The following is a 14,617-nucleotide window of genomic DNA, read 5'->3' as shown; positions in this document are numbered from 1 at the left end:
ACAACATAAAAAAGAAACGAAGTAATTCATGAGAAGTATCTTAAATCACGCATAAATGAATATAAAACACACAGAGGTGAAATGTAAAGATAAGAGAAACAATACGATAACACTCACATATAATCATCTTCATATTGAATAAGAATGCCTAAATATAAATACAAGCAAAGAAAGCAATAATATAATATAATCCCTACATCAAATGCTAAAAAATAAACAAAACACAAGCATGAACAATGAAGGATACAAACTGAACAAAAAAACTCTGTACATGCTAGAAAAGCGACATGATTACGTGACATATGCCTTTGGTGCTCCCGAATGCTGCACACGCATGTGCTCTAGCAAGGTGATAAACAATGTACAACCACATAAACCCAAAAACAGAGATGAAAACATAACAATGATACACAACAAGAATTTTGCTAACAATGTAACATGTTCAATCATAATTCATGAAGAAATATTTAACAAGCCAATCCACCAACAATATATTTCACGTATATATAGAGAAAAACACAAAGTCATTATAAGCATATAATTGACATACATCAATATACATTTTTGGAAGTGAACATTTATGAACTAACTCAAACATCAAGAATATCAATCATTTGGATTACAAGTAACATATAAAGATAAAAGCTTACTTACAAAAAGGGAAAATGAAAAAGGAATGATATTACCTCTCTTATGAAATGATTTAGGATGCACTATATATTTCTTGACATCTACATACTTACCATTTTCATTCTTTTCCAAGTTTCAATTTGTGGCCATAGAGGTGTCAATAAAGTTTGCATCTTCCATTTCAATATTTGCTTTAACACACACATGACCCTTCATTGAGTTGTTTGATTTGAATATCAAGGAAGTAATTCAACTTCACCATAAGGCTCGTCTCAAAACCACCATACATAAGCTTAGAAAACTCTTCTATAAGTTGCATGTCAGTGGATCGAAAAATAATATCATCGACATAAAATTGAAATCTTCAAAGTAAGCATAAGCTAAATACGGTATAACATACATGTGAAGATATTTAGATAAGGTCACTACAATCATTTTAATGAAACACACATTGGTTATCACTTGAAATTTTCAGAAGTGAACACTCATAACATACATCATACACAAAGTAAATCATATACCTTTGAAAAAGAAACAGGAAAAAGAAAGAACTTCCTTACAAAGTGAAAGTTAAAAAGATATTACCTCACTGAATGAATGACGGATGATGCACATGCATTCCATAAGAAACTCTCAAACGAAAGTTGGAATAAATGAAAAACATGCCATACAACCTTTAGATAACAACGATCTTACCACTTTTCTCTTTGACAAAGTACTTGAAATTATGATTAATAATTTATCCAAGAAGATTATTGATTTGATGATCATTGGAGGTTCTCTAAGTTAAAGATAAATCATCCACTGCTGTTGGAGTTTCAACCTTCTCCTTTTTACAAACGTTGTCTTTTTCCTTCTCACGTTCCACCGGTTTAGGCTGATCAATTCCTTTTTCAGTTTCATTGAGAATGTCTTGTGAAGATATACCTATATCATTAAAAGAAACACATATTCTGACATTTCTCGGATAAAACATTAATAGTAATCAACACATTTTTACCAATTAAAGAACACTAGAAGTTGATTCCTTTTGGTCACACAACCCTTCTTCCTTGCCACAAAGTCAACGAAATAAAGAGATGTAACATGTCACATGTCTTGAGTATCCATAAATAAGATCCCATACTCTCTTCATAGATCCAAGACATTTATCCTGTAAAATCAATAACTAATTCTAGGTACGCAATCTTCATTGGGTCCTTGGGGGTGAGTGAAAAAGAAGGTTGCATATAGGAAACCATTTAGAGGCTCCTTTAGAAACTAAAATCTTCCTAAATTTTTACTTTTCGATGGTATGACCCTTTTTGCAACAATAATGACAAGATAGATTATGATGATATATGTTTTTACCATTCAAATCCTTTTTGAAGTTATTATGCTTTTTGTATGAATGATTCAAAGATATTTCATACTTAGAAGGATCAATAACAAACACACCTTTAAGTTGTAAAGCTTTGTCTAATTTAACTTGAAGAGCATTTATCTCCTTTTTCCAATTATGACAAGATCCACAACCAAACCTAGAAGGTTTTTCACTCTCATTCTTATCACTTTGAAGATCTATCATAGATCTTTTAATATCTTCCAACTTCGTTTCAGATTCTAACACTTTAGCTTCTAATTGAAAAAATATATTTTCACGTGAAGCTAATTTCTTAAAAGAATTTAATTATTCTCTATGAAGATTATCAAAAGCGTCTTTTAATTGAGAATAAGATAAATCACTAGTAGGCTCAAGTTTAGAAGGACATACTTGTTTCTTCTTCCTTCCATTTTCCTTAAGACAAATTTGGGCCGATTCGACACTTGAAGTGGAGCTTTCATCGCTTGAGGAATCACTTGCACTCTCACAAGATACATAAGCTCTTCTAGGTTTACTAGGCTTCTTGTGATGCCATCTTTCTTAATCATGGGACATTCCGATCTATAGTGACCAATTTCACCACAATTATAACAAGAGCTTCTAAATTTACCTTTCTTATTCTCACCACATTTTGAAGACTTGGTCTCCCTTCTAAATTTTGCTAAGTTACCTTCGGAGTGCTTGACCTTGTTCTTTCGAATATACCTTTGGTATCTATTGAAAAATAGCCGAACATCATCATCATCGGAGATCTTGTCATCCCTTTCTTCATACTCACTAAGCTCATTCTTTGAGGACTTGAAACTAGAAGTCTTTAGAGAAATTGACTTCTTCTCTTCCACCTTGTCTTTACCTTTATCTTTCTTCATCATCTTTTCATATTCTTTTTCATCTTTTTCCAAGCAAGTGAGTTCTTGCTCATGTTCTTCCAATTTACCAAACAAAGTAGTAAGATTAAATGCTTTAAGATCATTCGCTTCTTTGATAGTGGTGACCTTGGGTTGCCATTCCATGTTAAGACATCTTAAAACCTTGTTAATAGCAATAGGATTGGAGATAAGATTACCTAGAGCATTCAATTTATTGATAAGATGTGTGAATCTTTTTTGCATCTCGGCATGGGTTTCACCATGCTTCATATGAAAGAGTTCAAACTCTTGGTTCAATGTATTAATCCTAGCTGTAGCGGGGTATTCGTTACCTTTAGATTTATTGACTAAATCAAAATTAAATCATACAATTCGAGTCACCACCGCACTTCTATTTATCCAAAGGAAAGGTTAGAAAGCGAACAAAAACCAAGAAGTTTTATCAAATCAAAAACTAATGAAAATGTCAGAGTTCTGGGTAAGGGGGATGGTTATGCAATGAGAAGGTTTTGAGCACCCAAAACATCCGTAGTACTCTAAGGGAGCCCTTTTTGCAAATGTTGTATGGTAGGTTGGTATTTGTGAAAATATTTGTGCAAACATGATTGGGGAGATGAGAAAAGAATATACAAATTATTTACAATTTTGTTGTTTGAATGGATAAACCCATTGCCTATGTACCATCACAAAGGTAGGATCAAAACCTCATAGTTCGGGGTAAAAATCTCAAAAAAAGATTGGTGAATTGATTTGATCAAAAGCCTTAAGGTCTTTTGTTATCAAAGGGAGAACACTCAACCTAAACCAACAATCCACCATGTGGGGAGAGCTTCAACATACTAGTGAGGGATCCACCCTATAATAAGTATGGAAGACTTATAGTCCAATCACTAAGGATAAGGTGAGGTTTACATCAACCACTATGATAACTCAAACCTATGGCTAATGTTTATGAAAAAAGTTTTTTAACAAAGGTGGTCATTGGAACCACAAAAACAACTTGAGTGAGTTGTATTTACAAATTAGAAGTATTCACAAAATGAAGTCAAAGTTGACTTAAGGTTCATTCAACATAAGTATTAATGAAAAGAGTTTGAAAAATCAAAGGCATATGGCATAGGTTTCTAGTTTTGAAAACAATGTCAATGTTTGCACAAAATGAGTTTGGCTTGGGTTAGAGTGGAGAGAAGAAGAGAAGGGCTAATCCTAAACATGCAAGAGAATAAAACCCTTGGAGTTCCTTTATTGATATCATAAAGATGATTCAAGATGCTCCTTTCCTTTAGACTTAACAAGCAACAAACAATTAACTCAAGCAATCAAGCAAATATTCAATCAAGCTCCTAGGATCTCCATTTGGCTTGTCTTTCTCTTAACTTGGATGTTCATGACAATGGTCCTTCTAACTATCTCAAATTTGGAATCCCTATTACACAAGAACAAACAATCAAAAAGTTCACAAATGCAATAAGAGGAATGGACAAAGAGAGAGTTTAGATTTGGGGTCCTTTCAAGTCAACTTCAAGATTAAGCATTCTAAAGGCATGAGGCCTAGTTGCCCTTCAACAATTTTAGCATTCTAAATGCATGAGTCCCAGTTGCTCTTGAACTCCATTAAGCATAGGTAAGGTCCTAAATCTAAGTCATTTCTCCTTTTTGCATTGGATTCACACAAACAAAGACAAAACAAACACAAGGCAATAACATATTTACACAATAATGTGCTCAAGTGAGCAAAAGGAAAATAGCATGAACATAAACATGAGCTCAAGTGAGCAAAGGAAAAAGACAATATGAATAAATAAGCAAGAAATTAAATTGCATTAAAGTAAATTGCAAGAATTAAATGCTTGAATTAAAAGTTAGTAATTAGTAGTTAGTGTTAGTGTGCCATAAGGCAATTTAGCGCCATGTTAAGCAATCGTAAGTGGACTAATGTAGTAGTCACACCTATCTGAGGCCGGTCAATAAAACTATAGGCAAATAAACACAAGTTAGAGACCATGACTAGTAAGCCAAGCTCCTACGACTTGCCATACCAAAAGAAAAGAAGAATGACCTTGTATGGATTTTAGGTTTTTTGCTTAACCAAGAAGCAACCTATCTTGGACACAAAGCAATTCACTTGATCTTTGATCAAGTTGAATTTGATTTGGATCAAAGAAGGTTAAGCCTCTCATATGTCAAGGCTAACCACAAATCATTAACTCATTGGTCAAAAGAAAAAGAAGAAGATGAAGATGGAAATGAAATGTACAAAATGAAAATTCAAATAACATAACCAAAACACAATAATCAAATGTGAATGGAATCAGTATCAATCAATGGTAAACATAAGTGAAATGAAGATTAGAAGTCAAGAAATGTCAAACATAATTTTGGTATTTTTTTGGAATTAAAATAATGCATAAAATAAAATGAACAAATCATGGTCAAACTTCAAATCCAATTTAAATCAACTTGGATAAGTCCAATTGGATCATCATAAGTCTAACATGGTCAAACTAGGTTTGACATATTTTCTCAACATTTTTTGAAAACAGAAACTATTTTTAAACAATTAAAAATGAAGAAAAATAATACAAATGGACTAAAATCTCAAATAACTCTCAAATCAATTAAAAAATTGATGAGAATATTTTTCATAGACTTATCATCATCCATATGTATTAAGAAAATATTTTTGGCATTTTTGAATATCAAAAAGTATTTAAAATGAATTAAAAACAATCAAAAACAAAATAATTCACAAAAAATATTAAATGGAATCACAAAAATCATTAAAAATCAGATTATGAAACTAGAATTTAAGAGAAATTTTTTGCAATTGGTCCCATATTTTTGTGTTTCCAAATAAAAGAGTTATGAATTTTTGAAAATAAATGGAATTAAAGAAAATAAAATAGAAATTAGAATAAATAGAAAAATCAGGAAGCATATGATCATCATTCATTAATTGACATGGATGATCCTAAGGCCATGAAGCGCGCGCTCATTGTGTTCCCCAGTCAAACGCGAAGCAAACACAATTAAATAAAGTCAAACATAACAAAGGCTCAGATTAGATCATGGTTAATGGATCCAAGGGCCAAGAGACTTCCACGTGGGGACGATGGTGGAAACCACCGTCTTCTCCGGTGAGCTCACTAAATCCGGCCACCAGTTGCAGGTTTTGCAACCTCAACCAAATCAAACGATCTTTATACCAAATTAAAGCTGGGGTGATGTACTTCACCCCTGTAACATTTGTTTTCAATAAAGATCCCTATGGAAGGAGAAATCTGAGGTTGAAAATCTAGGTGTTCAATCTGCAGAGCAACAATTCATGAAATTAAAGCCACCATTGGCTTGCCTCTCACACGAGGACTTCAGAAAACAAAACCAACACAAGCAATACACAATATATGGTGAGATTCGAAGCAAAACAGTTCAGATGTAAACCTTTGAAGTGCAGCTTTGATGAGCACGATCCACTCTAATTCTTGATTGCAGCTTGATCTTGAGGTGATGATGATGCAAGGCTTAGGAATTGGAAGCTGAAGATCAACCAAGGAAGTTGAAATTCAAGCTTGAAAAGAGAAGTGAAAATTCAGAATTCCTTTAGTGTGAGGTTGGGAATGGATTTCAGCAGAGGTTTAGGCGCCTTCAGGTTGATCATTCAATGAAACAATGCATCTATTTATAGCTGAAATCCAAAGCAAGGTGGAAAGGAACTCGTGTGCATGCTCATTGGGTCCTCCATGCATGGGCCTGTACAGGCGCATGTGAGGCCCAAAAGCTAATGGTTTTGCAAGCTGAAATGATTTGAAGCAAGTTTGGACGTGCTGATTGAATGGCATTGGCTTGTGCATGAAGGTTTCACTTGGATTCCATAAATGGTCACAAATGTTCTCCTCTTCGAAAGTCATACATAGAAATTCCAAACATAGGCATGTGGGTAATGGTTGGAAAGGTCTTGACACAAGGAACAAAAGCTATGTTGGACAAAAATCCATTTGGAGTTTGGAAAATTGTGAAAACTAGCCATGGAGTTCAAGGTACAAACATGTATTTGAAAAAATTGCCAAAAAAGGACCAACTTCAAGCCCTTCTGTTTCAATGATGAAAGCCTCAAATGGGAAAACCTCCAACATCAAATTTGTATATATTTTTAAGAAAATCAATTTGGACTTAAATTTTGCATCATTTGGATTTTTAATGAGAAAGTTATGGGCACTTGAAGTTGGACTTTTTCAAGATTCAATGGCTTTGGTCCAAAGTGACCTATAATATTTTGTATTATCACATGTGTTTCTTTTAAGATTATGTAATTTTGTCAAACATAACAATTGAAGTAGACATCTTAAACTTTCAAATTCACTTGGTCTCACCCAAAAATCATAAAAAATGAGTGAGTTAGGTCCTTGGGAAGTTGACCCGAAATTAGGGTTTCAGTCAAAATGACCTATAATGTTTTGAAATGAATGATGACCTTCCAAGTTTCAAATAGATTTTTGATAAAAACTAAAGTTGTTAATATTGTTCTTAAGAACAATTTTTCTCTTGGGGTCATATTCATTTGACAAACACATCAAAAATTAGGTCTCAATGGATTTCAAAATAGTCAGATGATTTGACTGATCAACTTCTCAAAGCCAAACTTCAAATCTTGATGAATAAATGATTGAGGATACTCACATAAGCTCATATATGCATGAAATGATTAATTAAAGAGCTTCCCTTGATTGAATTTGATCATAGGTTGAGGTGGCTTCATGAGCAATGCACAGTCAATACACAGTTGAATTAGGGTTTCCTTGGGAAACAATCCTCAAGCCTTTTGGTTTATCTTGATCAAATTGACAAGTTGAGATACTTGGTAAACATATATGATGATTGAGAACTTTGGGAACCATTGTCATGCTTGCTTTCATCTTCATCTGGCCACTTCATTGAGCATAGGGGTCTCCTAGGAGCAGGGGAGCACATGATCACTTGAGTTTCAAAACAAAAAGAGTTAGTGACATATTTTTGTGCTTTTGGTTAGTAATCAAAAATAGGAAAAGCAATAATATACAATACAAGCATGCTTGGTTGTCTCAAACCACTCACACAAATCCCACCCAAAGGGTAAAGGGGCCACACATGCAATGATCCTGGAGGCAATGCATTGAGAAAATGATATGATGCCATGAGGGATCTTAGGGTCAAAATTAGGGTCTTACAGATGCCCCTATTTAAGGTCATTCTTGGCGGAGGTATGAAGGTTAAAATCTTCGTCTCAACGTGGTAGAATGGGCTTAAATAATAACAAAGAGACGAATTTTGGTCCCTAAGAGACCTTATGATGCAGATGTATGCATGCAAAAGTTAATGCTCTATGGGGATATATGGCCACAAAGAAAAAGAAATCAGGAGAAACTGAAAATCCAAAGGAGTAATACACTCACTAGGGAGACATAGACTCTGGGGGAGAAATAAGGGTAAAAATGGGTGAGCATGTCACGACTTGAAACTTGCTGGGAGACACAAAGGGATTCCATGAAAATAAATCAATGGAAAGACTCGAGCTGACGCAAAAAATGCGTGTATTGTGTAATATACCAATACAGCAAAACTATCCATAAAGGATACTTCGGATAAAAATCCGGACTCAGGTGGGGATGTCCACAAAGGACTCAGCTGAGGAAGAAACAAATGAGATATTACCGGTTACTGGGTAATAATTTCAAAAAGAGACATGTGATCAAACACCGGTATAAGGGTGAGAGAGCAACATGCTCGAGGAGAAAGAATATCTAAGACCGGTATAAGGGTGAGAGATATCAATCATCCAAAACATCTGAGGAAGACCTAAAAGGTATATTTCAACTCAGGGAAATCTGACTCCACAGGGGACAAAAAGTCATAATAGAGAGCACAAGGAAGGAACACCAGGGATACCAGTTACTGGGCATATAATAGGTGACCAACCAGGTGTGAATTGGGGAATATTTCCAAGACACTCATCATCCGAAAGGAGGGATGAAAAAGCAAACTCGATTACAGGATGGACATTCAATTCTGTAAGGAAATACGAATCTTAATCGACTAGGGAAGAAAAAGACTTTGACTGAAGAGCGCATGAGATATATTATCTATTACCGTCATAACGTAGATAACATACTCGCATGGAAGATTATCCACAACCGGCTACTGGGTTAGTAAAGGATAAATCGACCGAAAAGAAAGGACATCGGGATACCGGATACTGGGTATATAATGATGACCAATCAAAAGGAGAAACAATCATTACCGGACAAGGGCAAATGAAAGATGACTCGGCGGGGGATGAATTGCTTGATAAGAGCAATTATCCAGGAGATATATCACTGGTTACTGGGTGGTATTGTTTACTGTGGAAATTGGTAAACAACCACTGGTCCTCCCTATGCTTTAAAACAAAGGGTTACTTGCAGGATCGACCAGTTGATCCTAGGACATGTGTTAGTGCAAGCGAGGCTTGTCCAACTCGACAGAATGACTTTGTGAGGAACGGCTCCTGACAAAGTGTCGAACAAGCGTAGGGTTTTTCCACACGAACGGTTTAGATAGTGTTATCGCCTATAGGTGACTCGTGACCGTCAGCGCTATAACATTCAAAAGAGGTATACGACGAACACGCTTTTGGTAAACTCTATTATCGTAATAGAATCAGTGTCGACAGCGTAAATGCCAACGTAAAATGATAACTCAAAAGTAAATGAAATTAAGATAAAATGTTCAACGAGAACAATTGAAAAGGAAGGAAGTTGCATTGAAATAAATGTGGTGATTCACGTACATAGCACTCTCAAAAAACTCTTGCTTCCTCGCGTTGGGAATGGGAAGTTTTCTTATAAGTGATTGTTAGTACAGAGTGAACACCTTGAGCCCCTTTTGGGACATTCTATTTATACTAAGCTAGAGGAAACTGCTCATAAGCTAAAACTCCTAGAAACTAGCAGATGTTATGTCATACGATCTGCACAACCGCTGTACCCATGTCTTGCTAACTGCCCCGCATCCTGGCGCTCTTATTCTTTTTATAACTGCTGGTTATTTTAAATTTCAAATTTCTCCCGCACAGACGTTAGGGCGACGTTGTCTTCTGCTCACTTGGCTGTAATTCTTTTAAGTCCCAAACTTCACGTTGGTCGACAGAAATGGCCTGTCGACCAGGCCAGCTTCCTCTGTCGGCTTCATCCTTCAATTTGTGTTTTTTTCTACTCTTGCTTGCCCCCCACACCTCTTCATCCTTTGATGGGGTATAACCCCCAAATTCCCAGGACTCCTTCATTAATTATGTTTTCAGCATGCCTTAGAGATTTTTTGTGGTAACAAAATGCCCCCCAGAGATGCCATTGTCGACTGTCGAAGTTGGTGAGATGATGGCATCTCTGAAACGTCGATTTACCCTCTACTGTTTCCACTTCTACTTAGTGGGACCTCTGTTTACCCCACGTTGATGACGTCACGTAATCATGGCGGACGTTTCCTTTTCCCCTCGAGACGCACAAAATCACGTCTACGTCATTTCGCGTCTTTATGACTGAAACGTGTTTGTCTTTTCGCTTGCCCTCTCTCCACCACGTGTCTGTAGGCGTGGGAACGTGGGCATACGTTTCGAAAATGGAAGTCCAACCGCTCACTCTTCTCTGCTCAGGTTTTAAGCTCTATAAAATCCTCATTCTTTCTTCTTCTTCTCTTTTTTCGCCCTCTTGCTTCAGCATCCACTTGTCTTCTGCTTTTTGTGAAAACTCTTCTACTCCATAATGAAAACATCTTCTGTTCTCTCCATGGCAAGCTCTAACAAACCTTCTGCTGCTAAACTCACACGTCCCATCAGCATTGATGGCAGGGAGTATGTTCCTGAGCCTCCATTGGGAGAAGAAAAGGAAAAGATCTGGCGTTCTCATGTATTGATTCCTCTTTCTCTAGCTAATGAACCCTTAGCGTTCTTAGGTCCTCTCCCAAAAAACCGACACCCAGAGGTTACCAAAAATGACTCTTCCCTTTTCCCCGCCAGTCACATTTCTGAACCTATGATTTCCGCTCAACAACCCTTCTCCCTTCGATACGTCGACAGGAACTTCAGGACTGCTCCTCCCAGAAATTGTCCTAAGTTTTGCGCTTGGATGGACCGATTAGAATCAGAAAAAATCGACCACTGGAAAAGGAAAAACATCTATACCCTTTTACAGATTGCCCGTTGTGGCCCTCCCCAGTCCTGTGGCATGTTATTAGCCGTCCTTCAGTTCTGGAAGAGTTCGACCAACTCCTTCCATACTAAGTGTGACATGATCACGCCGACACTTCTGGACATTGCTGCCATCACTGGCTTGAGACCGACTGGCGAAGTCTTCGATTACGAAGCTGTGGCGCCAATTTCCTTGAGGTTCGACGTTGGTGACTCTCGCAAACCAACATACAACAACTTTATTGACCATCACACCACCTCTGCAGGCCCTGTGACTGATTAGTGCATTTTGGATGCACGTTCTTCCATGTTTGTACTTAAGCATTTATTCGTTTTGCTTTGATTATTTTTATGTTTTAATGTGTTTTCATAATTTATGTTATTTTTGCACTTATTTAATTTTCGTATTTAATTTTCAGCATTAGCAGCTTTCGCGAGAAAAATCATATCTTGAGCTAGGAGTATCGGATTGAGACGTGCTACCAGTTGATGGAAAGCTAAGAAAAAGATCTACAACTTTTGTTCAGAAGTCGAGGGATGAATCAGACTGTAGCAGGGCCAAAAATTTCGTTGAACCTGCTGCATTATTTTTATATTTTGTTTGGGTTAGTTGTATTGGGTCTGGATCGTACATTTGACCCGGTTGAGTTGTGAAACGGGTTTGGGTGGTTTTACCTAGCGGAGGCAGCCAAAAACAGGATTACATTTTTCTGTTCAGGTACGATTTTTTGAGAGCTAGAAAGATGACTATGGAGAACTGATCCCTTTTGAATCAACCTGCTGTAACTCAGAATCCGCTTTGAGGTTTTTATTAATTTCAATTTGTTTCCTTTGAATTCTTCTTATAATTCCAATTATTTGCTTAATCTAATTGTTGCTATAGGATAGAATCATTAAATTCGATTGATGAATGATGATCCCGAATCAATTTCGTGTTAACATAGCTTTTATTTTATCACGAACGATAAAGTTGCGTCTGCTTAATTCGCAATAGTTTTTAATCCATTTGCTTAATTCGGAATTTGGGAATATTACTCGCATAATTTCCTTTACGCTTGTTAATGGTAATTGTAATCGAATAGGAGCAGACCCGTTAGGGATTTGGAATTTTATAAGAATCAATGATAAGTCGGAAGATGATGCAGTAGGTTGGTTCGTGTCAGCTTATTTTATAATCACTTTTAAAAATCACTTTTTCGAATCTAAACCAACCAACCCCCCCCCCTTTTTGTTCTATCGGTAGATTAATTAAACAAGAATCCTTGAGAACGATATTTGAGTCAATTTATCGTTAAACTACACCTTTGAAAAACTACTCGTTTTGATCCGCGTGCGACAGTGGATCAAATTGGCGCCGTTGCTGGGGATTCTTGATTATATTAATCGTTTTTAGAGTCATAGGTGTTGTTTTTTAAGCATTTTTTTTTGCCCTGACTTTCTTGCGTTCGGGTCTTTTTGCGGTTTAGGAAAAAAATTCTGTTTTTAAGAAAATCGTCTCAGATTATTCCGATTTTTTGTCGATTTATTAGGAAAAAATCAAGGATCAAAAGCCTCTATTTAGGGACTAAATAATGGACGATACCCTAAAAAATCGAAATTCCTTATTTTTCTATTTTTTATGATTTATTTTCTGTTTTGGTAGTTTCAGAAAATTCCGAAAAAATTCTCAAAATTCTTAATTGACGTTATTAGATTAATTTTCGTATTTTTGTATTTTTTTTATTTTCTTTTAATCATTTTTTTCGTATTTCAATTGTTTTTACTTAATAGGGACATTGTCGGTATTTTCCTATTTGTTGCTACATTGCTGAGTTAGTTGTGTTTTCTCATTATTTGTTGATTTTTTTTCTTTTTGATTAAGTTTAACATGGCTGACCAAAGAACTCTGAGAGAACTTGTTGTCTCTGGTGTCACTTAACTCCCAACAGTTCATAATAAGGAATAATTTTGTGGTCCAAGCAAAAGGTGTGAATGAGATTCAGGTTTCTTCTTCCAACAAGGCTCTAGAAACCAGAATTGATGAACTTACCTCTTTAGTGAAACAATTGATGCTACCCATTCCACCATCACCACCATATAGTCGTCCACAAGTAACCACCTTTTCACCTTCTGAACCTTCACTAGAGGAACTTGTCAAACAAATGGCCGCCGACAATCTCCAATTCCAACAAAGGACCCATTCTATCATTCAGACCTTGAACATGCAAATGGGACAACTTGCTACTCAAATAAATAACATGCAAGCCCAAGGGTCAAACCAGCTTCCAACCCAAACAGTTGTCAATCCAAAGGATTCTAATGCTAATGTGAGTGCGATTTCATTGAGATCTGGAAAGGTTACAGAAACAGCCCCAGAAAAAAATAAAAACATTGTTAGTGTAACACTTGAAAATAAACCTGAACCTTCTATTTTTGTTGAGGTTGAAAAAAAGTATGTATCATCAATCCCTTTCCCACAAGGAGTACTAAAAAATAAGAAGATTGACGAGGAAGAGCATTCTATTTTTCAAATAGAGTTGGTTTCTGAAGTTGTTGATGAAGTTTATTCTAATTTGTTTTCAACTGATTTTCCAACTTTATCTGGTTTTGATGATATTTACTCATGTGATGATTGTACTAACACTAACCTTTGTGTTGTTTGTGCTGAGATTGATGCTGCCTTGCAGGGTGATATTGTAAATGAAGTTGTTTATGTAGCTGAAGCTCTTGATATTTCGGCTGCCCCAAACATACCATCCATTGAGCAACCACATTCTTTAGAGCCTAAACCACTTACCAAGGATTCATATTATTCATCAAAGCTTCAACTTAAGCAAAAATATAAGAAGGGAATTGGATGGACCTGGGCTGACACTCGTGATCTTAGCCCATCCATATGTATGCATAGAATCTCACTTAAAGATGAAATAAAAGTAGTGAGGAAGCCCCGTAATCCTTTGATTCTTGATATTGTGAAAAAGGAGATCACTTTCACGCGCCCATTCAACACTTTTACTTATCAAAGATTCTTCTTTGATCCTGGAATACAAGGCGAATACACTAATCAAAATTTCAAGGTCAATGGACACTACCCAAAGCTACTACATGAGAACCCGACTTTGGAAGAAGAGGTTGCAGAAGAACTCTCTTTGGAAAAGGCTGCTTATGTGATCACTTATCCGCCTTGACTCCTCTGGTGTGTTCTTTCCTTTCTCCCACTCTTATTTTATATTTATGGTATTTCATTGAGGATAATGTATGTTTTAAGTGTGGGGGAGGGAATCATTTATTTGTTTTGTTTTGTTTATTTTGTTTTTCAGTTTTTCTCTGTTTTTGGTTTTTAGTTGCTAAAAAAAATGCATCTTCTTGAAAGTTTTAGGCTATAGACTGACTAATTTGAGTCGAGTTTGCGGAGACTTGGGAAAAATTCACAAGATCGGTATCGTCTTAACACCGTAAGTCTCCTGCATATGGAAATTGAGTTGAATTTTTATAATGTTTTAGCCTTACATTCTCATCCTCTGACAGCTCTTGAGTAGTTTATTTCAGCAGTCAGCACCATCTCACACACACTCTACG

At 36.1% G+C, this 14,617-nt stretch overlaps 1 protein-coding gene across 1 annotated transcript; it reads right to left on the bottom strand.

Moving 5' to 3' along the window:
- Positions 1-1,411: 1,411 nt before the first annotated feature.
- Positions 1,412-10,159, bottom strand: LOC127131697 (uncharacterized). Its single transcript, XM_051060613.1, has 4 exons — positions 9,979-10,159; positions 2,470-3,194; positions 1,981-2,284; positions 1,412-1,557 (listed from the first exon to the last, which is right to left on the bottom strand). Exons 1-4 carry the CDS (start codon positions 10,157-10,159, stop codon positions 1,412-1,414), a joined length of 1,356 nt encoding a protein of 451 aa, XP_050916570.1.
- Positions 10,160-14,617: the final 4,458 nt, after the last annotated feature.

Source organism: Lathyrus oleraceus, chromosome 3 (genome assembly GCF_024323335.1).
Source record: "Lathyrus oleraceus cultivar Zhongwan6 chromosome 3, CAAS_Psat_ZW6_1.0, whole genome shotgun sequence".
Taxonomy (NCBI): domain Eukaryota; kingdom Viridiplantae; phylum Streptophyta; class Magnoliopsida; order Fabales; family Fabaceae; genus Lathyrus; species Lathyrus oleraceus.
Note: the sequence above shows the minus strand (reverse complement) of the source record. Positions and strands in the feature narration are given on the sequence as shown.